At 42.7% G+C, this 24,899-nt stretch overlaps 2 protein-coding genes across 2 annotated transcripts; one reads left to right on the forward strand and one right to left on the reverse strand.

The window, feature by feature from the left end:
- The first annotated feature begins 3,675 nt into the window (after nucleotides 1-3,675).
- On the forward strand, nucleotides 3,676-5,892 carry LOC101598922 (disintegrin and metalloproteinase domain-containing protein 20-like). Its single transcript, XM_045155586.1, has one exon. The coding sequence runs from the start codon at nucleotides 3,676-3,678 to the stop codon at nucleotides 5,890-5,892; it is 2,217 nt and encodes a 738-aa protein (XP_045011521.1).
- Nucleotides 5,893-17,881: 11,989 nt separating this feature from the next.
- On the reverse strand, nucleotides 17,882-20,062 carry Adam21 (ADAM metallopeptidase domain 21). Its single transcript, XM_012949818.2, has one exon. It carries the CDS (start codon nucleotides 20,060-20,062, stop codon nucleotides 17,882-17,884), a length of 2,181 nt encoding a protein of 726 aa, XP_012805272.2.
- Between the last annotated feature and the right edge of the window lie 4,837 nt (nucleotides 20,063-24,899).

The following is a 24,899-nucleotide window of genomic DNA, read 5'->3' on the forward strand; positions in this document are numbered from 1 at the left end:
CGCACCGGAAACGGAAGCTTAGGAGGCTGGGCGCGCTAGGTACGCCGGGAGTCGTAGTTTTCTTCGCCGTGGGTGTCGTTCGGCGGGTTCTTCTGGAGGCAGTCTTCGAGTGAGAGAGAGAGAGAGAGAGAGAGAGAGGGAGGGAGAGAAGAGAGAGAGAGAAGAGAGAGGGAGGGAGAAGAGAGAGAGGGAGGGAGAAGAGAGAGAGGGAGGGAGAAGAGAGAGAGGGAGAGAGAAAAGAGAGGGGAGAGAGAGAGAAGAGAGAGGGGAGAGAGAGGAGAAAGAGAGAGACAGAAAAGAGAGAGAGAGAGAGAAAGAGAGAGAGGAGACAAAGAAAAGAGTGAGAGAGAGGGAAAAGAGAGAGTAGAGAGAAGAGACAGAGAGAGGAGAGAGAGAAAGACAAGAGAGAGGAGAGGAAAGAAGACAGAGAAAGGAGAGGAGAGAGAGAGAGAAAGACAGAAAAGAGAGAGTGAGTGAGAGAGATAGAGAGAAAGAGAGGAGAGAGAGGAGAGAAGGAGAAAGAGGAGAGGAAAGAAGAGAGAGAAAGAGACAGAGAAAAGAGAGAGTGAGTGAGATAGAAAGAAAGAGAAGAGAGAGAAAAGAGAGAGAGTGAGATAGAAAGAAAGAGAGGAGAGAGAGAAAAGAGAGAAGGAGAAAGAGAAGAGAGAGGAGAGGAAAGAGAGAAGAGACAGGAGAGAGAGGGAGAAGAGAGAGGAGAGAGAGAGAGATTAGAGAGAGGAGAGAAGAGGAGTAGCAAAGCTATGGCACAGGAACGAAACTGATATTGTTGAGGTGAGGTGTGAAATTTAAAAATCACAAAGGTAGAAAAGAGAGGGAGGGAGGGAGAGTTCCATTCTGTCAGCATCAAACCAGAGTGAGAGAGAGAGGCCTCGCAGGCAGAGCTATGAATGAGGTTTGCAGAGGTAGCCGGAAATCATACCTTTTTAAGAAGCCGTGCGGGCTGGAGAGATGGCTTAGCGGTTAAGCGCTTGCCTATGAAGCCTAAGCACCCCGGTTCGAGGCTCGATTCCCCAGGACCCACGTTAGCCAGATGCACAAGGGGGCGCACGCGTCTGGAGTTCGTTTGCAGAGGCTGGAAGCCCTGGCGCGCTCATTCTCTCTCTATCTGTGTCTCTCTCTCCCTCTCTCTCTCTGTCACTCTCAAATAAATAAATAAAAATGAACAAAAAAAAAAATTAAAAAAAAAAAAAAGAAGCCGTGCGAGTGCCTCCAGTGTCCGGGGAGAGAACTTTTAGCAGCGCTCTCCGTGTGCTGTGCATTCGTGGGCGCTTCACTCGTGTGAGTGAACTGCCTACCCAAAGGAAGGATAAAGAACCCTTTTCTCTCTCAAGCAGGTACTTACTGCTTGAAGCTAATTCCCACACTGGCAGGAGGTTAAGGGAACCTCTTCCTTGAAGTTTACATTTAAAAAGGTTGTTTCCGGGCTGGAGAGATGGCTTAGCGCTTAAGCACTTGCCTGTGAAGCCTAAGGACCCCAGTTCGAGGCTCGGTTCCCCAGGTCCCACGTTAGCCAGATGCACAAGGGGGCGTACGCGTCTGGAGTTCGTTTGCAGAGGCTGGAAGCCCTGGCGCGCCCATTCTCTCTCTCTCCTCTATCTGTCTTTCTCTCTGTCTGTCACTCTCAAATAAATAAATAAATAAAAATTTTTTTAAAAAAAAGGTTGTTTCCCAGGATAATATGGAAAATGTTCCTCACATGTAACTGACAAGAAGCTTGCTTGATTTTAAATTTAGGGGGTGGGGGAAAATATTTGCATCCCTGACTCGAATCTAGTTACGGAGTGTGTGTTTGAGGAAGGGTCTCACTGTAGCTCAGGCTGACCTGGAACCTAGTCTGTTGCCTCGGCTGGGCTTTGTCTCCCAGCTGTCTTCCTACCTCGGCCTCCTAAATGCTGGGATTAAACGCGCGAGCCTGCACAATGGAACAACGGGGTTATTTAACTTTTAAGAAACATGTATAGATGCAAATATAATACAGGAAGGATTAAAGTCACAAGTTTTCAAGAAAAATTCCTCTAAGAAATAAAGTTGAAGCTGAGCTGGGGGCTGCCTTCCTTTCTTCTAGGTCTTATAATGCTGGAAAGAGCTATGCAGCGTGGTTACAGAGAAGTCACCCATGGTTTTTAACTAGCAGTGGACTCTGAAAGTTCTGCACTGGCCAGCCAGCCCAAATGATGTACCAACTGGGGCAATGTTGGCATGCCTGTTATGGGGAAAACAAACTTGCTCTGTGATTGGATTTGAGCCCCAGTCCATGGGAAGGAATTCCGCCCTGGTACTGAAAACCTCATTGAAAGGCTGTGTGGATAGGGAGGTTGCAAGTACTAGGGGAAAAACTGAGACTGTTGCCTGGCTAAATAGATATATTGTGTCCACCTGACTTCCCTCTAAATACTTGTATTTATATCCATATACTAATGATACTCTTACTTTTGGTTCCAGAAGCTTCACCTTTGAGATGGCAGTGACCCTCCTGTGGTCCAGAGACTCAAAACTCACTAAAGTGCTGAGAAGTGACAGTGATCTATTCCTACCTCAGTGAGATATCTGTTTCGCACCCTCCAAGGCTCAGAGACCAGTGCAAAAGAGGCGGAGGAAAGAATGTACTGCCGGAGGAGTGTAGTACTGCCTTCTAGACACAGTGTCCATGGTATTCATTATCTCCCAAGACCTATATAGTAAGAGCGGAAAATTATGGCATCAAAATCAAAGACTACTTGGAAAAAAAGAGATGCAGAAGAGGAAGCATAGGGAAGAGAATATGATCATGGTACATTGTCTATATGTATGAAACTTTTAAAAATTATTTTATTTATTTATTTGAAAGTGACAGACAGAGAAAGAGGCAGATAGATAGAGAGAGAATGGGTGCACCAGGGCCTCCAGCCACTGCAAACGAACTCCAGACGCATGCGCCCCCTTGTGCATCTGGCTAACGTGGGTCCTGGAGAATTGAGCCTCGAACCGGGATCCTTAGGCTTCACAGGCAAGTGCTTAACCGCTAAGGTATCTCTCCTGCCCTGTATGAAACTTTTCAATACAAAGTTGTTACAATTATATTTTGGTTGCTTTGCAAAATAGTAGATTTTCATTTGACTAATTCACATATTGTTTTTTTTTTCAAGGCAGGGTCTCACTCTAGGCCAGACTGACCTAGAATTCACTATGTAGTCTCAGGGTGGCCTCAAACTCATGGTGATCCTCCTACCTCTGCCTCCTGAGCGCTGGGATTAAAGGCGTGCATCACCAGGCCCAGTTTATTCACATATTCTTAAGGTTTAGTTCATTTTACCACCAACCTCATCCCTCCCCGACCACAATCCTCTTTCTTGTGGAAGTTTTTTCCACACACTGTTAGACCCCTCTACTGAAGACATGAGATGTTACAGTGCAAATTCATACTATTTCTCAAATTTGCTTCTAATGGTTGCTTCTTCTCTAGGGCCCCATACGTCAGGATCTCTGACCACACAATCCTTTGAGGAGCAAGGCATTGTTATGTAATAGCCTAACCCTGCTAATTCATCCCCTTCACGGGGTGCTAAGCAAACTGCTGCCCTCTAACTCCTCCTGGCGGGAACAAAGATGTCTCAGGAATAGTCTTGCCTTAATGTCCACTTGACTACGTTTGCCTTGTTCCTTGGCTCACTGCTCATGGGGTTTGCCTGGGCCCAGGCTCTGCGGACACATGCTCTCTGGCTGCCTGTGCTCTGGACACTGCTATTTCCCATCTCCTGCTCCCATGGCCCACCAAGATGGCACTTCACTTCCTCTGAAATTGTGATCCCCAAGAAGGTACCCCTCAGCAGCTCGCTTGAGCAGCTTGCCTATAGAGTGCATTTCAGGGGCCAAAGACACGTGATCCGCATGAAGCTCAAGAAGAACATGGTGCCCAGACATTTGCCGGTACTTACTGACAATGACCAAGGAGCCCCACAGGAGGACTACCCCTTCGTGCCCCGAGACTGTTACTTCTACAGCTATCTGGAAGGGGTTCCCGGGTCTGTGGCTACACTGGACACCTGCTATGGTGGTCTGCATGGCATGCTGCAGGTGGATGACTTCACCTATGAGATCAAGCCACTGGTGGGGTCTTCCAAATTTGAGCATGTGATTTCTCTGCTTGCGTCAGGAGGCAGAGCCAAAGGGTCTGAAAGGTGTAGCATTGGAGAAGAAGAGCCCAGTCAGTTACTTGAAAAGATGAAACTTGCTGAAACTCCTAGAGCAGGCCCTACTTATTTGTGGCGCATACATAGAAAACACTTGAGACTTTTGTACACTGTTTCTAACTCGTTATTCAGAATGAAAAGTGGAAACGTAACCAACCTAATTGAGATCATAATTATCATCAACAGCATATTAGATACCATTTTCAAACCAGCTGGTCTCAATGTCCTCATACGTGTTGTGTGCATATGGGACAAGGAGGACAAAGTGGAATTGAACACAAATAACGTTTGGAAAACTGTGAGTGAATATGGTTTGCATAAACAACATTTTTTTTTTAGTGCAATACCACATTCCTCTGCAGTGCTTTTAACAGGACACAATATTGCAGGAACAGTGTATCATGCCAGTCCTGATGGAATGTGCAGCCCCAATTGGGGGGCAATGTATGTGAGTTTATTGAATCTCCACATATATATGTCTGCAACTATTTTAGCACATGCAGTGTGCCACAACTTTGGTAATGGCCATGACGGACCTGGTTGTGTTTGTTTCCGAAGAACTAGTTGTGTCATGGCTCCTGTGCCTGGTCTGATGGATATGTTGAGCAACTGTACTTACACACAGCTACATCTCAAGTTAAATGGTTGGGACACGTGTCTGAGCACTCTGAATCATCCATATGATAATTATCCATATGTAACTGGACGCTGTGGGAATGGGGTAAGGGATAAAACTGAGGAATGTGACTGTGGCTCCTTTAAACAGTGTGCCACCAATAAGTGTTGTGCGACCGATTGCATGTTAACTCCTGGCAGTGTATGTGATAAAGGAGGTTGTTGTCATCACTGTAAATATTCTGCCCCTGGAATGATTTGCAGAGACAAGCTTGGTATTTGTGATCTGCGAGAATATTGTAATGGAACATCAGAGGAATGCCCACCGGACTTCCATATCCAGGATGGAACCCCGTGTTCGGCAGTAGCAGTTTGTATGCAGGGAAACTGCAGCGACCGCAGTACGCAGTGCCGAGCTCTCTTTGGGTACAACGTTAAAGACGCTTCACCCACATGCTATAAAGTACTGAATGTAAGAGGTGATTCATATGGAAACTGTGGGGTTAAGGTTCAGCGAGGGAGAAGTAAACTTCTTAGGTGTGAAGATGATAATGCTTTCTGTGGATTGCTGCATTGTGATAATATTGGCCATTATCCTGGTGGAGATGAGCATACTTCATTTCATCATATAAAACTAAGAGATATTAAAGAAGTAGAGTGTTTCGGATATGAAGCACACCATGGGACAGGATTGCCAGAAATGGGGCTTGTAGCGGATGGTGCAACCTGTGGCCCAGGAAAATTCTGTCGAAGGCAGAATTGTACTCTTCATCAAGATATGGGCTATAGCTGTGATATCCAGAGATGTAATTTCAGAGGTGTGTGTAACAACAGGAATCACTGTCACTGTGAGCATGGTTGGAAACCCCCATTATGTGACCAGAGAGGAGTGGGCGGCAGCGAGGACAGTGGCCCTCCACCTTCCAAAGATGCAGGACTTGGAGCCAAAATAATTTCGAACATTAATTGGGTACTTCTTGTGTGTCTTTTTCGTTGCATACTTTTTATGGTCTCAATTCTCGGTGGTAAGTTTGCAAAGACAAATATTGATGTACAAAATGTACCAGTTGGTTGTGATTCACAATAGTAACATTAAAAAATGAAGAAAGATTGTAAGCAAAATTGTATCATCTACTCCAGGAAGCAAGTGTCAATATACTTCTGACAAAATCATTAATGACAGTGACATTTTCATCTGGAAATAAAATCACTGTGAAATAAATAATGTGTCTCTGGGGTTTTTTTTTCTCCAAAGTTTCTTTATTTATTACAGCCTTTTTTTAAAAAAAAAACAAATTTAACATCCATATCCTTTGGCTCCCAAAGACTGATATTTCAAACCCAAGCTATTTTTTAAAATATTTTTGAAAGCTTTAGAAAAGGAACAATTTGTAATTCGGGCATGTTCCTTTCACATTATCCTCTTTGATCTCTTTTGTCCCCTCTTTCCTGCCACCATTTTTCCACTGAAAACCTTCCTCATTCAAGGTCTTCCTCTGGTCTGTTGTGTCATTTCTTTTGTCCTCCTCAGACCTCTATGTTACATTGTTTATAGTGAAGGTATTGTGGGGGTATTAATAATCACTGTGCAGTCATGAACAAAGGGCTTGCCATTGAACTGTAGGAAGTAATAAAGGCACCATTTTAAAGTCACTGACTGGAGGCAGCTTAAGGGAAGTCTAGCAAATTGAACATGTCTGGTGGCGGTGCACTTCCACAGGCACTGCAAGGCCATAAATGATAGGTCAAGGTCAAGAAAAGGTATGCCTAGATCAACAGGTGTGAGCATTGGGAACAGACACAAGCGCAGGGGGTCACCTGACCTAGTGCTAAACTTTTCAGAACAATCAACAGACAGACAGGGGTCCTGAGTGAGCAGGACAAAAAGATAGGGATAAACTGTAACGACATGGGAAGAAAGGCATGGTAAGTAGGAAGCTCTGCTTGCCAGGTCTCATCTGTTTTACTAATAGAAGACTTGAGATATCTAACACTATTGATAAGGGAAAAACAGAAGACTTCAGACCTCAAACAGCGTTAAGCTCTGAGCAGAACCTCTAGGAGCCAGGTGGCCCACTAAGATAGTAACTTGAGTCTTTGTGTTCCCCTCTCATTCTTATGTCTGGGACGTTTGTTTACTAAGACAGATCCTTTATTTTAACCTAGCTACATCTGAACAGTGCTTGAAGTTAGGGGTGATATCCTTGCAACCTTCAGGGATGAAACTTGAGAGTCACCAAATCTCTATATATACCCATTACAAAGAAAATTAATTTCTACCCCCCTTTAGGGGACCTATACTCACTCTACTCAATAGATATATCTTTTTCTTCCCTTTAGCAAGTCCTTCTTACAAAGCTCACACCCATGTTCTGAGGTGTGCTTTTATTCTGTTCCTGCATATTTTTATTTCCCTGCTTAAACCTGTTTTAAAATATCTTTAGAGGGACTTCCAGGTAAGATGGCTGCATAGGAGTCACACCAATGAAGTCTAGGGAGGGATTTAAGCAAAACAAAGCAAAATATGCTGTTCATCCAAAAAGTGGATCAGCCACAGTGGAGAAGCAGGAGAGATTAAGATCTATCAGAAAGGAGGAAACCGGCCAATATCCCACCTAGGCACTTGCAGACCCAGACTGGATCTGCTCAGATCCATGCTCTTGCCTGGTGCCCAGCTGCAGGAGCAGAGACCAAAAAGGGGGATTTTCCAACCTCGTCAGCCTCCTTGCAAAGTCAAGAAACCTGAAGGGGAGACAGCAGAGCAGCTGCTGAAGGGATCCCAGGTGGGACCAGCTGAGCAGTTCCAGTACAGATCCAGGCTTCCTGCACTCTCCCATCCCCCAACGGACAGACCTTCAACCCTCAGGAGAACACATACAGCTCCCAGCAGCAGAGCCTGCCGCGCAGCTGGTCAGAACACCAGATTCTCAGCACAACACAGAGGGATCAAGGGGGACACTCATCACTGGTGATATTTGAAGCCTCCCCCAAAAGTAACAAGGCTGACTGGCAAAAATGCAGGTACATAGGCCTGCACTGGCAGTGCTGATCTCTCCATGTCAGGGCAGGTTATGGGTTACATGTTCTTGGTTGGCTTTACCATTCTCAAGGTACTTGGATGTTGACTATTGTTGTCTTTGATGCTTTCAGAATCATAGGGTCTTTGTCTTTTTCTTCGGTCATTATTGGGGGCAGGGTCTGATTCAGACCCAAGCTGACTTGGAACCCACTTCAGAACAGAAATCTCAACCTCCCAGCTGACAGGATAAAGGGTGTAGAGTAACACATGCCCTTAGGGATTTTGGCTTTATAAGATTATCTGTTTCAATCCCCACACTTGCATACTCTGTGCGGGTTTTTATTGATTGTGTATATTGCTCAGTTGAATTTTAGAATTTGCCAGTAAACTGCTCTATCCAGCCCACTAGAATACTTGAATAGCAGGCAAATTCAACACCTACAATTACTTCTGCTGTTGGATTGGAGTATAAGAGCTATAGTTAGCACCTTAAACTCCTACTCTGAAAGAATTTCCAAATCCAAAAGGACTGCAGATAATTAGAAAACACAAACATCAAATCAACTCAGGCTGCAAAAATTGCAACATTATAATATAAGAAATACAAAGAAATCAAGACAATGCAATCCCACTAAAAATTGTAAAGCCATCAGAAATGGCCCTCAATGAGACTGTTTTAGATGAAATGACTGATAAAGATTTAAGAAAAATGATTTTATCTATATTCAAAGGAATCAAAGAAGAAAATAAACTAATTAAATGAAAAAAACTCCTGAAATTCCAAGAGAACACAGGAAACCAGCTTAATGAATAAGGAGCTCATTATAAGACATGAGTAAGGAAGTAGAAATACTGAAGAAAAACCAGGCAGAAATTCTAGCACTGAATAAACACAATTAGTCAAATAAAAAACTCTGTGGAAAGTCTCACCAGTAGAATGAATGAAGGAGAGAACAGAATATCTAAACTAGAAGACCAGGTGGCAGACCTAATACAGTCCAATAAAGAGAAAGACAAGCTAATAGGAAGGTATGAATGGAAATTTCAATATATCCAGGACACTATGAAAAGATCAAACATAAGAATTCAGGGTATAACAGAAGGAGAAGAACTTCAATCCAGAGGCTTAGTAGGCATTTTCAACAAAATCATAGAAGAAAAATTTCCCCAAATTAGGAAAGAAATGCCAGTGCATATATAAGAAGCTTTTAGAACACCAAACAGACAAAACCTGGAAATAACCTCTCCTCACCATGTTATAATTAAACTATGAAAATGCAAACCAAAGAAAATATATTGAAAGCAATTACAGAGAAAAAGCAAGTCACCTTTAAAGGCAAGCCCATCAGGATCACAGCACGTTACTCAACACAAACTTAAAAGCCAGAAGTATTTTTTTATAATCATGGAAAATGCTAATAAAAATAAAAAATAAAATAAAATACCAAAAAGACAAAAAAAAAAAAAAAAGCCAGAAGTGCTTGGGATGATGTATTCCAAGTTCTGAACAGTAATAGCCGTCAACCAAGATTACTTTATCCTGAAAAGCTATCTATCCAAGTTGAAGGAGAAATAAGGACTTTCCACAACAAAAATAGGCTAAAGGAATTTATGACAACTAAGCCAGCTCTACAGAAAATACTTGAAGGAATCCTTCATGCTAAAGAGAAAGCAAAGCACACACATGAGGAAACAGGAAAAAATAAACTGCACTCAACAGTTAAAACAAGAGAATAAAGGGAAACACTACAAACCAAGTAGAATGGTGACAATAGACACACACCTTTCAATAATAACTCAATATCAATGGCCTCAACGCCCAAACCAAAAGACACAGGCTTGCAGACTGGATTAAACGGCAGGATCCTGCTGTTTGTTGCTTCCAGGAAACTCATCTCTCAATAAAAGACAGACATGGTCTTAGGGTGAAAGGATGGAAAACGATATTTCAAGCAAATTGGCCTAGGAAACAAGCAGGAGTTGCTATCCTAATATCTGACTAACATTCAAACCAATAGTAGTGAGGAAAGAAAGAATGCCACTTTATACTAATTAAAGGAACAGTCCAACAGGAGGACATTACGATCCTAAATGTACAGGCACCTACCATGGGTGCTCCCAATTTCATCAAACAAACACTATTAGACTTAAGGTTACAGATAACACCAAACACAATTATAGTGGATGACTTTAATACCCCACTCTCATCAACTGACAGGTCAACCTGACAAAAAATAAACAGACATCTGGATTAAATGATGGCATGGAACAAAGGGGCCTAACACATGTACAGAACATTCCATCCAAATGCTGCAGAATAGAATATGCATTTTTCTCAACAGCATATGGAACATTCTCCAAAATATACCATATGTTAGGACAAAATGCAAATCTTAACAAATACAGGAAAATTGAAATAATCCCTTGTTGTCTATCTGACCACAGTAGAATTAAACTACAAATCAGCAACAAGAAAGGCTACAGAGCATACAGAAACTCATGGAGACTAAACAGTACACTATTGAATGATGAATGGGTCATTGAAGAAATCAAAAAGGAAATCAGTAAGTTCATAGAATCAAATGAGGGTGAGAATACAACATACCAAAACCTTTGGGAAACAATGAAGGCAGTCCTAAGATAGAAATTCATAGCTCTAAGTGCCTATATTAAGAAATTAGAGGAGGCCGGGCATGGTGGCACACGCCTTTAATCCCAGCACTGGGGAGGCAGAGGTAGGAGGATCAACGGGAGTTCGAGGCCACCCTGAGACTCCATAGTGAATTCCAGGCCAGCCTGGGCTAGAGTGAAACCCTACCTCGAAAAACCAAAAAAAAAAAAAAAAAAAGAAGAAGAAAAGAAATTAGAGATCTAGAGAGATGGCTTAAAGGTCAAGACACTTACCTGCAAAGCCAAAGACCCAGGTTCAATTCCCCAGGACTCACGTAAACCAGATGTACAAGGTGGCACATGCATCTGGAATTCATTTTCAGTGGCTGGAGGCCCTGGTGCACCCATTTCTCTCTCTCCCTCCCTCCCTCTCTCTCTCTCTCTCTTAAATAAATAAGAAAAATTTACAAAAAAAAAAAAAGAAATTAGAGAGTTCAAAAGTAAACAATTTAAAGCTTCACCTTAAGGCCTCACCTTAAGCTCAGGTGAGAAGAGAATAAGCTCTGGAGAAGGATGTGGGGAACCCATAGTAAGGGTTCACGTCTGAAGCACCCACATTTGCCACCAAATGCTAGTTTTTTTGTTTTGTTTTGTTTTGTTTGTGGAGAGGACAGAATGGTGGAGAGCCGAGCCAAAGTTAATTCATACTTCACAGAGCTTTCTTTTTTTTTTTTTTTTCAGAGCTTTCTTAACACTGCAGGCAGGCAGTATGGAAATGGGTCAGAAGGAGATGTTCAGACTCTGCTAGACAAAGCGAGACCTCTGCCTTTAGAGTTGCTGAGGATAGGGGGAGGTCCTACACCTTGAGGAAGCAGGCTTACTGAATATGTGATCTTTACTACATGCTTGTCGTCAGGTTGTTATAGTTTGAATGTGATAGTGTAAATGGATGGCCCCATAGACTCGGGTGTTTTATGAAAATTGATCTTGCCACTTCAGCATCTAACAGGCCCTGATGCAGAAGGTCAGGGTTCCTGGCAAGCAGCCCTGATAAAACAATACGTGAAGCCAAAGCTGCAGTGCCAACTACAGGAAGTTAGAGGTGGCAGAATGTGGAATAGCTGCTGAGGGAGTAACAGAGAGCAGAGGCATGCCAAGAGTGGTCATATGGGCTATACACGGCAGTCATAGGGGAGTTTATGCCATGTCAGTACATGTCCTGGACGCTGGAACTAGAGCTGTAACACCCTACGTCTGGTGTGTTGGATCTTGATCTTGCTTTGGTTTGAGACCTCTTTTCTATGCCCCACTTCCTCTCCTTTGTAATAGGATGTTGATCCAATGCCACTTTATCTTGGCAGCATGTAACTTGTACATTTGTTTTTTTATATTTTTGTATATATGTATATATATAGAGAGAAAGAGAATGGGTGCACCAGGGCCTCTAGCCACTGCAAACAAACTTCAGCTGCATGAGCTGCCTTGTGCATTTGGCTTTTTTACATAGGTACTGAGGGAATCAAACCCTGGTCATTAGGCTTTGCAGGCAAATTACTAACCAATGAGCAATTGCTCCAGCCCTCTTTGTCCTGGAGACAAAAAGAAAGTTTGGATGTGGGCTTTTCAGCAATGTTGGAACAAATATGACTTTGGGGACACTTGAGATAAACAAAGTACATTTCACATTATGAAAAATAAAATGATCCTTTGGGAGCCTGGAGCAAAATGGTATGGTTTAGATCTTAAATGCCCCACAAAGGCATTTAAGGATTGTATACAGGACTGATTACCAGCCTATGGCCCTATTGGGATGTGATGAAATCTTTAGGAAGTAGAAACAAATGAACAAGGTTAGTTTATTGAAGATGTGCCCATGAAAGGGTATATTGTGATCTCAATGTGCCTCTCTGCTTCTGTTTCCTCTCTCTCCTTCTCTCTCTCCCTATCTCTCTCTTCCCTAGCCAATAGAAGATAAACAGCTTTGGGCTGGAGAGATGGCTTAGTGGTTAAGCGCTTGCCTGTGAAGCCTAAGGACCTTGGTTTGAGGCTCAATTCCCCAGTACCCATGTAAGCCAGATGCACAAGGTAGCACATGCATCTGGAATTCATTTGCAGTGGCTGGAGGCCCTGGTGCACCCATTCTGCGTCTTTCTCTCTCTGTCTGTCTGTTGGTCTCAAATAAATAGATAAAAATAAACAAAAAGATTTAAAAGAAGATAAACAGCTTTGCTCCACCACAAAATCCTCACTGAGATATTCCATCTTGCCATAGACATAAAAACAATAAAAATGTTCACAGGATGACCACAATAGAAGGTTCCCATAACACAACATGGCTAAAGCAGAAGTAACACAGGAGTCAGTGACCTATAACAGCACATTTTGAAGCACTGGCCCACTCTGTCCAGCTAAGCACTATCTACATACTCTTATTAAAAGCTACTTCTGCTGGGCGTTGTGGCTCACGCCTTTAATCCCAGTACTCGGGAGGCAGAGGTAGGAGGATTGCCACGAGTTGAAGGCCAGCCTGAGACTACATAGTGAATTCCAGGTCAGCCTGGGCTAGAGTGAGACCCTACCTCAAACAAACAAACAAACAAAAGCTACTTCTGGGCTGGAGAGATGGCACTTGCCTGCAAAGCCTAAGGACTCGTGGTCAACTCTCCAGAGCCCACATAAGCCAGATGCAAGAGTGCAAGGTCGCACATGCGCACACATCTAGAGTTCTGTTGCAGTGGCTGGAGGCACTGATGCCCCAATCCTCCCTCCTTCCCTCTCTCTCTCACGCATTAAAAAAAAAAAAGAAAAAAAAAAGGACGGACATGGTGGCACACGCCTTTAATCCTAGCACTTGGGAGGCAGAGGTAGGAGGATCACCGTGAGTTCAAGGCCACCCTGAGACTACATAGTGAATCCCAAGGTAGCCTTGGCTAGAATGAGACCCTACCTCAAAAACACACACAAAAAAAACAAACAAAACAAAACAAACAAACAAACAAAAAAGGCCAGTCTGTTAGGTTTGCCTCCAAAAAAAATTTTTTTTAAGGTACTTCTGTTTTTACAGTGAGATTCTCTGTGTTCTGACCTCACACTCCAGGGCTGCTGCTGTACTCAGAGTACTTCCTTTTCCACCAATTATGGCTTGTGGTTGAGAAGGGTAGTTTTCTCATCTGATTCATGGCTATGTGTATTTGGGGTTCGAGGCATCTTGTAGAGTAATAGTGCTTTTTACCTGATTCTTTTAAGCTAATCCACATTTTCTTTCTGGTTGTGCTTGTCTGTTTTCTTAATTGTGTGTGTGTGTGTGTGTGTGTGTGTGTGTGTGTGTATGCGTGTGCATGCATGTGTGTATGTGTGCACATGTTCATGTGTGAGTGCAGGTAGGCACATGCCATGGTGCCTGTGTGAACATCACACATTGGGTCCGTCCTCACCTTTCCAGATCATTTGAGGCAGGATTTCTCTCTGGATCTCACTCTGCTATTCTTTCCTGCACCCACCGTGAGCTTCCTGGAAATTCTGTCTCTACTTCCCATCCTTGAAGGCTATGAGTATGTTTTTCATTGCTACAACAATATATCTCAGACTTGGTCATTTGTAAAGATGTTTATTTAGCTTGGGTGTGTGTTTTTTTGGGGGGGTGGGGAGTGAGGTAGGATCTCACTATAGCTGACCTAGTAATTCCAGGCTGACCTGGAATTCGCTATGTAGTCTCAGGGTGGCCTTGAACTCAGAGCAATCCTCATACCTCTGCCTCTCAAGAGCAGGGATTAAAGGCATGCACCACCACACCTGGCTAGCTTGTGGGTTCTTTTGTTTGTTTCTTTTTTTTGAGGTAGGGTCTCACTCTAGCCCAGGCTGACCTGGAACTAACTCTGTAGTCTCAGGGTGGCCTTGAACTCATGGCGATCCTCCTACCTCTGCCTCCCGAGTGCTAGGATTAAAGGCGTGCGCCACCACGCCCGGCCCTAGCTTGTGCTTTTAAATTGTATTTGTTTGTCCATTTTTTACATGCATGTGCGTACATGTATGGGCCTGCCAGGGTTTCTTGCCATGGTGAACAAAGGCTCTGTCCACGTGCGCCACTTTCTGCATATGGCTTATGATTTGGGAATTGAACCTAGAACAGCAGGCTTTGGAAGCAAGTGCCTTTAACCACTGAGCAATCTTCCTAGTCCCTAGCTCATATTTTTTTAAATAAAATTTTATAGAATTTATATTGAGCAGCCCTCATGGGGCTCTCTTAACTGTGTCACCACATGGCAAAGAACATTATGATGGGAACATATGCAAAAGAAATAAATTATATGGCAAGACAGGAAGCGAGAGTGTGGGAAGAGATGACTCCGTTTTATAACATTTCCCTCAGGGGAACTAACCAAGGCCCTAGGAGAACTCTTACCAACTCACTCCCAGTGACCTAAGTCCCACTCGGATCCACCTCTTAGAGGTCCCACCACCTTGTGGTGGTTTGAATGTAAAATGCCCCCCTGCCCCCCGCCACTGCCACCAAGGCCAAGTGTTTGTGGTTAAGCTTCCTATTTGGCCCCTAGCTAGTCGAGCCTTTGGGAAGCGGAGCCTGGCTGGAGGAGGAATGTCACTGTGAGTGGGCCTTCAAAGTGACCGGTACAGCCACGGAGTGTACAGAGCTGGCTCACTCTTGCTAAAACCTCCATGCTACAGATGTGTGGCATTCCTGCTCATGCCATGCTCTCCCCACCACGATGAAGTTTCCCCTCAAAACCACAAGCCAAAATACCATCTTTCTTTCCCTAAGCGGCTCCTGGTTGCGTGTTTTGTCCCAGTAATTTGAAGGTGACTGCTGCACACCTCAATACCATACTGCCGCACTCAGGCTCAAGCGGCCAGTGTAGCAACTCCTGGAGATAAAGCACATCCAAACCACGTAAATGGCATCCAAGATAAAGGAATTATTTCAAGTGATTTTGGTACACTGTCTTATTAGCAACAACCCTGGTATTATTATTATTTTTAATTCATTTGATATACAGTATAATATAAGGCAAAAACTGGTAATGTTAATGTAAAATAAAAATATTAAAGCCAGGTGTGGTGGCTCAAGCCTTTGATCGCAGAATTTAGGAGGTTGAAGTAGTGGTTCTGTTGTGAGTTCAAGGCCAGCCTGAATGGGAGTGAGATCCTGCTTCCAAAAATCATATATATATGTGTGTGTGTATATATATGATTTCATATATATGTATATATATATATATATATATGATTTTGATATATATTATATAATATATATCAATCATACCCTCCAAGGCTCATGGTCCATACAATTTTTATATCTATCTATTATATATATATATATCACACCCTCCAAGGCTCAGGGTCCGTGGTGATAGAAAGAATGTAAGAGCCAAAGGAAGGGTAGAACTACCTACAACGTAATCTTTCAGACACAAAATGGCCTGTATAGGTACTATTAACTACTTTTAGGCAGGTTTGAGGGGATGATCAGGAGGAAAATTAAAGAGTGGAAAGATAAGAAAAAATGTACAGGCTACAGAGACATAGTTTTCTGAAGAGATAAGCACTACTAAAAACAAGTCAAACACTTTGCACTGGGATAATAGAAAAGATGTGTTAAGGGCATCTTAGGAATTGCCATACCAAACCATCCCAAACTCAAGGATATAAAAGCATAAACTCATTTAATACGCTTTCCCTTAAGAAGAGAGTGCCAGGATCCTCTGCACTCAGACACAGGTCTGCCCAGAAAGTCATTGCTCCAAGATCCACTCACCATGCTCAGTTGCCCAAGTTCTCAGAGGCCATCGCAGCCATGGTCCACAAAGGCTTGGTCATTCCTGAGTTGTCAGCAGACCACAGCGTTACCTTAGTAATGCTAGTTCTGCAGGCAGACAGAATGTTAGTTATGGACTAATGGAGGCTTCTGCTCAGATTTCAAAGGGAAGCCTGGGAGACCAGACTATGTGCAGCAAGCTCAGACCCTCTGCGTGAATCCTCTGAGGTGATGATGTGTGAAACTGTCACAGGGAAACCAAAGCTGGGATGGAGACCCTAAGAGGCCAGAGATGCAAGGAACATGACAAGCCTGCTGAGGAAAGCCACATGCAGTACACAAATCCAGAGGAGGAGTGAGGCCAGTGGGTTGTAGATGGCAAGGCCATAGGAGTGGCTGCCCCCCTCTTTTGAGCTTACACCATACTGTGTGGCTCAGATGCCTGGCATGGACCGATAAGAATTAGTGTTCAGTTTTACTTGATTCCATCCTCCTTTCTATGCTACTGTCTGTCTTTTTTAAGTGGGACAAGTACTCTGTGTTACATGTCTTTTTCCCCTTTAACCTTCATTCTTATTTACTTTTTTTTATTTTATGTGTGTGTATACATATGGATGTGTGAGGGGTTCCATGGCACATGTGTAGATGTCATGGGACAACCTTTGTGTGTCAGTCCTTCCCTTCTACTTTGTTTGAGACAGGGTCTGTTTTATGTGCCTCTGAGAATGGCAGGCCAGCCGGACCGCAAGCTTCAGGATGCTCCTGACTCTGTCTCCCTTTGCTATAGATGCTCTGGGATTGCAGACATGGGCACTACTTTTGCCCGGCTTTACACAGGTTCTGGGCATCCAAACTGATCATCAGGCTTGCACAGCAAGTGCTTTTCAGCTACTGAGCCCTTTCTCCAGCCCAAGACCAAGGGGGTTACTTTAAAAATATTTAATTTGTTTATTTGAGAGACAGTGAGAATGACGGCAGCAACAGGAGTGGGGAGAGGCTGGGCACACGAGGACTCTAGCCACTGCAAATGAGCTCCCTCCTGTGCTTCCGCCTCTACCTGGTGCTGTGGGACTACACCTGGGCGCTTAGGTCTGGCAGGCAAGCATCTTAACCACTGAGAAATCTCCCCAGCCCAGGAGTTTTTTTTATTAAACAATAGTTTGTTGATTTTAACAAGAATTCACCTTGCCCCTTTGTTAGCCAAATGACTCTAGGGAGTTGGATGGAACAGATATTATCATTTCTCTTTTCAGACTTTGAAGTGGAATGTGAGAAAATGTAAGTAATAACCCCCTTGATCTTGGGCTGGGGAAAGGGCTCAATAGCTAAAAGCACTTGCTGGGCAAGCCTGATGACCAGTTTGGATGCCCAGAACCCATGGTAGCAGAGAGGACTCACCTCCAGACATTGATGTTTATTCCTGCTTCCCCTTGCATCATATTTATGCTAAGGAAACACAAAAGTGACCAAATTTGTTGGCTGGGAGGGAATGGAGCTTTATTTGCTGCTTAAAAAAAAAAAGAACAATAGCTAGGAACACATCAAGAGTCGTCTGTACTTGACAACAATGTTTCTGATATTGATAGAAGGAAAGATGCTCGCATTTTTCTAGAAATTCTAAGAACTATGCTCAGTGTCAGATAGTCTTTAGTATTTCTGCCACCAAGAAACTAAAACTTAACGATGCGTGGTATGTGAAGTTATAGATGTTTTCTTCACTGGCGAGTAAGCTTTAGTCTGTTCCTTGGGACGAAAATGTATCCGAAGATTATATATATAAAGTCCAAAAATCAACAGACAGATTAGAACAGACAAAAGAGTCACAATTGGTATAAAGGGACCTCTTTTCTTGGGCGATGTTGGGCCACTGTCAACACTGCCTCCAAAGCCTCTGTGTAGGCAATAGGGCAAGGACCATCCGTAGTCACAATGGCAGTGATGTTTGTTATTGCAGACTCCCCTGTGATTACAGGTCTCAGGAAGGCAGACTTGTGATAGGACAGACAGATTCACACACTTCTTGTGTATGCAGATCTTTCCTGGTCCACAGGTGGTGCCATCTTTCACTTCACCCGCGTCAGGTGTGCTCATTCCCAGGTGATGGTCAGTACTCCAGCAGGTGACGCCACTGATGTGCACGTGCTGTAAAAGAGAATGGTCTTGGAGGCGGGGAATGTGTCCTACATTTTCACAATGAACTCTCCCACAGAATACATCTGACATGTTACATTTTAGGTATCCTGTGCCATTTATACCACAGTGGCCAAACTTGTTTCCTTGGGAGTTGATTTCTTGATAACAGTTCTGAGCTGCACTCCTTGCGCCTTTGCCAAAAATCTCCCTGCACTGTTGGTCATGGTTATGACATTGCTTTTGATAGCAGTAGGCATTGCCACCGCAGGGGACCCCATCTTGCACGTATCCATCTTCTGGGCACTGGTGGGATGTCCCATTGCACCACTCTGGAAGGTCACATTCACTGACCTTTTGTCTGCATAGTTCCCCTGATGGCAAGAAATTGCAATTTTTACAACAGAGTCCAAAAGCACAGGCAGCTCCAGGCCTCAGGCTGCAGTCCAACGTACAACAGGGATCTTGTTCACACTGTTTCATAGACCCACAGTCACATTCCTCTTCCCTTTCAACCACACCATTCCCACAGCGCTTGATCAGAAAGACTTCCTCCAGCTTTGGATGGTTATGCAGACAAGATCCTTGGCTTAAAGTGGTCTTCATAAAATCATTATAGCTGCAGTCAGTGAATTTGTCTGCTGGCACTCTGAAAGTACTCATGACACAACCTATTTCCCCGCAAGAACAGACGTTTTCATCATGTTTCATACCCAAAGTATGACCTAACTCGTGGGCCACAGTGTTAGCAAAAAGAGACCATGGGTCTTCTTGGAAATTCTCAACTCCACAATCAAGAGGAGGATTGCATATTCCTGCCACATAGGCTATACCAAGTACCTTTATGCTTGAGCTTTTTATGAAAATATGGGCAGCATCATATTGTAGCTGGGAAAGACTGATTTGTTTCCACGCAGAAAAATCGTCTAGAACCTGTCTTATGTTTATCATTCGGAAAACATTTCTATGATTCCAAATCTCAATGCCAATCAAAGTCACATAGGTACTCAGCTGCTGATATGTGGAATCCACTATACTGACAACAAGAAACACATCTTCTTGTACCTTTGACACGTTGCTTTGGGAGTAAGTGAAGAAATCGTGGTCTATCACTACAACCAGTTCTAAAAACCATGGGTGAGTCCACCATTTGTCAGAAGGATTTTGTTTCAGAGCTGAATTCTCCACCTTTTCAAATCCCAAGTGTGGACGTGCTATTCCCTTCTCTGTTAAACCACATCTCAGTAGTGGAAATTGAGTCATGTTACTGTTTAACCTATAAACCAGGTGTTCAAATGTGCTAGAATTCCTCATGGGTTCAATTTCATAAGTGAGGTCATTTATTTGTAACACTCCCCGGAAGCCCCCAGAACAGACACTGAAAACAACCAAAGACTTCGGAGCTCCCTGTACATAACCATGATAGTAACAGTCGCTGGGGATGAAGGGGTAGTCCTCCAGGGGGGCTTGCTGCTCATCGTAGGTGAACACAGGAAGGTGTATGGAAACAAACAGCTTTTTGACTCTTATGTGGATAATATGTCTCTTGCCCCCAAATATCAGGCTGTAAGACAGCCATCCTGGAGTCTTTGCCCGTCTGGCACTGTTGGTTACCTTTAAGGGGATCACCACCTCTGGAGAACTGAAGTATTGGGTGGGATCAGCCAGGGAGAGGTCAGAAGGGAACAAAGGCAGCTTGAGCCAGAGCAGCAGAAGAGCAACTCTCATGGGTGCTTCTGCTTCCACATATAACATGATGAAGCCATGTGTCCAGAGAAGAAGACAGAGTACGAGACAGGACTGTTATGTCTCCTCCCACTGAGCTGCACACAGTGCAGGGTTGACCTTTATGGATCTGCGTCCTGGCAGAGTTGGACCATCAAAGCTGCAGTGCTGAAAGTGAAAAGAAAAAGAAAAATAGGACAAGTGGTAGGACCAAGTAGAGTTATGAAAAAAAAGATTGATGGATAAAGAAAATGTTTTAGGGCTGGAGAGATGGCTTAGCGGCTAAGCGCTTGCCTGTGAAGCCTAAGGACCCCGGTTCGAGGCTCGGTTCCCCAGGTCCCACATTAGCCAGATGCACAAGGAGGCGCACGCGTCTGGAGTTCGTTTGCAGAGGCTGGAAGCCCTGGTGCGCCCATTCTCTCTCTCCCTCTATCTGTCTTTCTCTCTGTGTCTGTCACTCTCAAATAAATAAATAAAATATAAAAAAAAAAAGAAAATGTTTTAGATTTGTCTTAAATAAACAGGACTGGAGACTTACAGGAGGGATAGACAAGGTAGTATTGGCCATATGTTGATAATGGTCAAAGTCGGAAGGAAGATACTTATACAGTTAGTTCAATTTTTATACATAGAATGAAAATATGCATACTAAAAAAATGAAAGACTCAAGAGCAGATTAATCCTTTATCTTGATATGTTCAGCATTAAACTGGTTTATATCTTTATATAGGTATTGATAGTGTCCCGCATGACTGTCAACACTGGAGTCATCAAAAATAATCTCAAGTCTTATGTCAATTTGTATTAGTTTTATGATTTATATTAATTTTTCTTTATTTTCTGTCTGCATATTGGATTCCCCTTTATCTATAACCATTAGAATACAAGGCCTTTGACTTCATTTCTTTTAATGTCTTCTACAGTAACTAGTATAGTTCTGTGTACTATAAAAAAAACAGACAGGAGGTAAAATACCTTGGATTATAAATGAATATTATTTACAATCTATTCATCTAATTTAGAAAAGGAAAATAGTCTTAAAATTCCTCTAAGGATATGAGAAGAATAATGTTTTCACCAGTTTCCCACAAAATAATACCAAAGTCATAAGGAAATGTGTTCAGAAGAAAAATAAGAATTCATGCAATTTAAAGGGCAATGAACTGGATGCCTAGTATCTTAGAGTCACCATGGAAGAGCTCAGTGTTCAAACATATATGCCAAGAGCTTTTTCAAGTAGAGGGTTTCTGCACCTGGCATACAATCTCACTGTAACACATTCATTCCTTCATTTAAAAAAAAATAAGATTTATGTGTTTAGCGCATAACAAGTGCAAGATGTTGTGTCGGCTACTAGGGAAAGAAGGTCAAAATACAGAACATCAATAAATTATCAATTTAGTGCATAACTAAAATAAGCTTTGTGAGACTTGTCATATTGTAGTCAGTGTCTTATGGAATAAATTGGAAGCAACCCTTTCTTATTCTGGGAAAAGTATCCACATGCTTCAGCATAGTCTCAACTGACTAACAGAAAAAATGAAACTAAGAATCACCAAGCCTGTGTAAAAAGAAGACTTACACAGATGTTTATGATATCATATGACTTAAACCAGATTATTCTGAGGTTAATAAATTTAAGTTCAGGGATCCTAACTGCTACGACCTGATGAAGATCTAAGAGGGACTCCACAAAACACTTTATGAGAGTCATCAATTTGACTGAGAAAATGGCTCAGCAGTTAAAGGCATTTGCTTGAAAGTCATCAGTTTTATAGCTCATAAACAAAAGATAATAAAAGTTTCTGAAATTTGGTAATATGCATAAACATTTATTTACTACCAATAATGTCGTAAAGCTGAAAAATTTTCTAAGCTATAAATACAAAATAAATATTAATTAAACAGGTTTTAAAAGGTATAATTCTTTTCAGTTCATGCTATAGAAAATATAACAAAGTCATTCTTATAAGGGAAGCAATTAAACAATAAATTTAAATGTATTAATAAGCCAGGTATGGTGGCACACACCTTTAATTCCAGCACTCAGAAAGTAGAGTGAGTTTGAGGTCACCCTGAGAATACAAAGTGAATTCCAGGTCAGCTTGGACTAGAGTGAGACCGTACCTCGAAAAACAACAACAATAATAACAAACTATTAATAATGCCAACACTTGAAGCTGGAGACTGAGGAAGGACTGTGAGGTGAAGCCCAGCTCTGGCTATGTAGTGAGATCCTACAGATGAGAAAATGTACTGTAGAAGTATTGCAGGAGGTGATATAAATTTTGTGATACTATGGTGCTTTTAAAAATATTTATGTATACATGTGAATATGTATTCATGTGTGTATGTGTGACCACAGGCATGTGAGTGTGGAGGTCAGAGGACAATTTCTTAATTTTTTTGTTTATTTTTATTTATTTATTTCAGAACAACAGAGAGAGAGGGAGAGAAAGAGGCAGCTAGAGAGAGAGAGAATGGGCACACCAGGGCCTCCAGGCACTGCAAATGAACTCCAGACGCGTGCGGCCCCTTGTGCATCTGGCTTACGGGGGTCCTGGGGAATCGAGCCTTGAACCAGGGTCCTTAGGTTTCACAGGCAAGGGCTTAACCGCAAAGCCATCTCCCCAGCCCCAGAGGACAATTTTTGAGTTCATCTTGCCATTGCACCTCCTGTGAGTCAGGGCTTATCCAAATCTGTCTCTGCAGCTCTGTTTGCTGAGCTTGCCTCGAGCTTCCTCGAATTTCCAGGAAATTCTCCTGCCTCCGCCTCCCATCTTACTGTCGGTGTGCTGGAATTACAGAAACTTACCATGGCTTCTGTTTTTTTTATACAAAGTCTGAGGATTTCACTTGTGTGCAGGCCTGAGCATCAAGCACTTTATCCACTGAGCCATTTCCCCAGGCCCTGTATATGGTAGTTTTTTTTCTTTTAAAATATTATTTATTTATTTAAGAGAGAGAAAGAAAGAGGCAGATAGAAAGAGAGAGAATGGATGTACCAGGGCCTCTAGATACATGTGCCACCTTGTGCATGTGGCATTGTTGGTACTGGGGAATTGAACTCCAGTCCATAAGCTTTGCAGACAAGCTCCTCAACTGTATTTGTTATACTCTAGTACAAGGTGGGCTGTGAACTTTTTAATTCAAGGGGTAATAAAGCTGACTTTGAAGAGCAGAAAACTCCTTTAGCATTCAGACCCCTAACTTTCAAGAGTCTACATTCTTCCTGCTATCCCAATGCCATATCCATTTCTTTAGCATTTTGTTTGCAACACAGAGAAATGGACTGGTGTGAGCAAATGGATATGGGACACAAAGAAAGGAAATCTTTGGGCTGAAACTGCCTTTCAGAGAGATTACAACTATGAGATTAGGCCAGCTGATCTGCATTTTTCCTGTCTATCACTCTTGTCTGATCCATTACAGAATCATGAAGTTAATTTGGTTGGTCAGGACCTGATTTTTTTTTAAGGAACTAATAGAAACATCAGGAGGCATCCCTAGATTCTTAATGCCTCTTATATATATGATATCAATTTTGAGGAAAGGGATTATGTCAGTGAGGGCACTGGGTCACAATATGAGGTGAATTTATTTGACATAGTAAAGAGTGTGTCTATAATAATATCAAATTCAAAGATAAAAATCGCTTTCAGGATTTCACCTTACAAATCTATCTGAATCCATATCCACACTGATCTCTTTTCTGACTCTCTAACCCAGTACCTATAAAAAAGGGGGCTCTCCCTCAGATTCATATAGCCCCCCACCTCCTACCTATTTGAGGACTGATTCTAGTCATTTTCACTACTCTGTATGGTATCTTCATCTGCTCTTTTCTGGAAATTAGGGTAAGCAACTAATACATTTGGATTTGCCCAAAGATACTCTGATTTTAAATTTTAAAGTCCTATATCCCAGTAACCTTGAGTCCCAGGCAAACTGCAGTGGTTGATTGCCCCACCCACCACAGCCTAGCCCACTACCCACGTTCAAGTCATTCACCTCTTTACAAAGAAAAGCTAGCCGGGCATGGTGGTACATGCTTTTAATCCCAGCACTCGGGGGTCTGAAGTTGGAGGATCACTGTGAGTTTGAGGCCAGCCTAGGACTACAGGGCGAGTTCCAGATCAGTCTGGGCTACAGTGAAACCCTACCTCAAACAAACAAACAAACAAAAAAGGCCAGCTAAAGAAAAAAAAACTAAGGAATTTTACATTATCTAGTAGACTACTCTGGACACAAGCTTGGGCATAGAGGAAACTTCATACAGGACTTCGTAGCAGAGTAAACAGGAGTTTCCATGGCCCTTTCCATCTAGATGATCTGTATACCAGCTTGGGCACACAGGCAAACTTGACACATGACTTACCACACAGGAAACGGTAGTTTCCATGGCTTTTTCTGTCTAGACGGTTTGAATGAGTCTTAGCAATGAACAAAACTTTGTAGTTGAAACCACACAGAACAAAGAAATGTAACCCCTCCAGCTAACCTTTTGTCTCTCAGATGAGTAAATTCTAGACTTAGCTGCTTAGCAACAAGGACCTTCACCTTCTATGTCAACTTCAAATGCTTCCCAGATTGCCTGTTCTAGTTCTACCACTTCCATATGGCCTTATGTTTGAATTTGGTACGATTGGAATTGAATCGCCTTCCCACTGACTTACCTTATTCCCCTACTGTGCTGATTTACTTCTGCTTCCTGATTTCGTTTGCACTGTTACATTGGCCTACACTGACTAATCACTTTTCAAAACTGAACTGAAGCATATCACCTTTCTAGAGCATCCTACTTCCCTCATAAAACCTTTTTCTAAATGATCTAGACATT

This window comes from Jaculus jaculus, chromosome 7 (assembly GCF_020740685.1).
Source record: "Jaculus jaculus isolate mJacJac1 chromosome 7, mJacJac1.mat.Y.cur, whole genome shotgun sequence".
NCBI lineage: Eukaryota > Metazoa > Chordata > Mammalia > Rodentia > Dipodidae > Jaculus > Jaculus jaculus.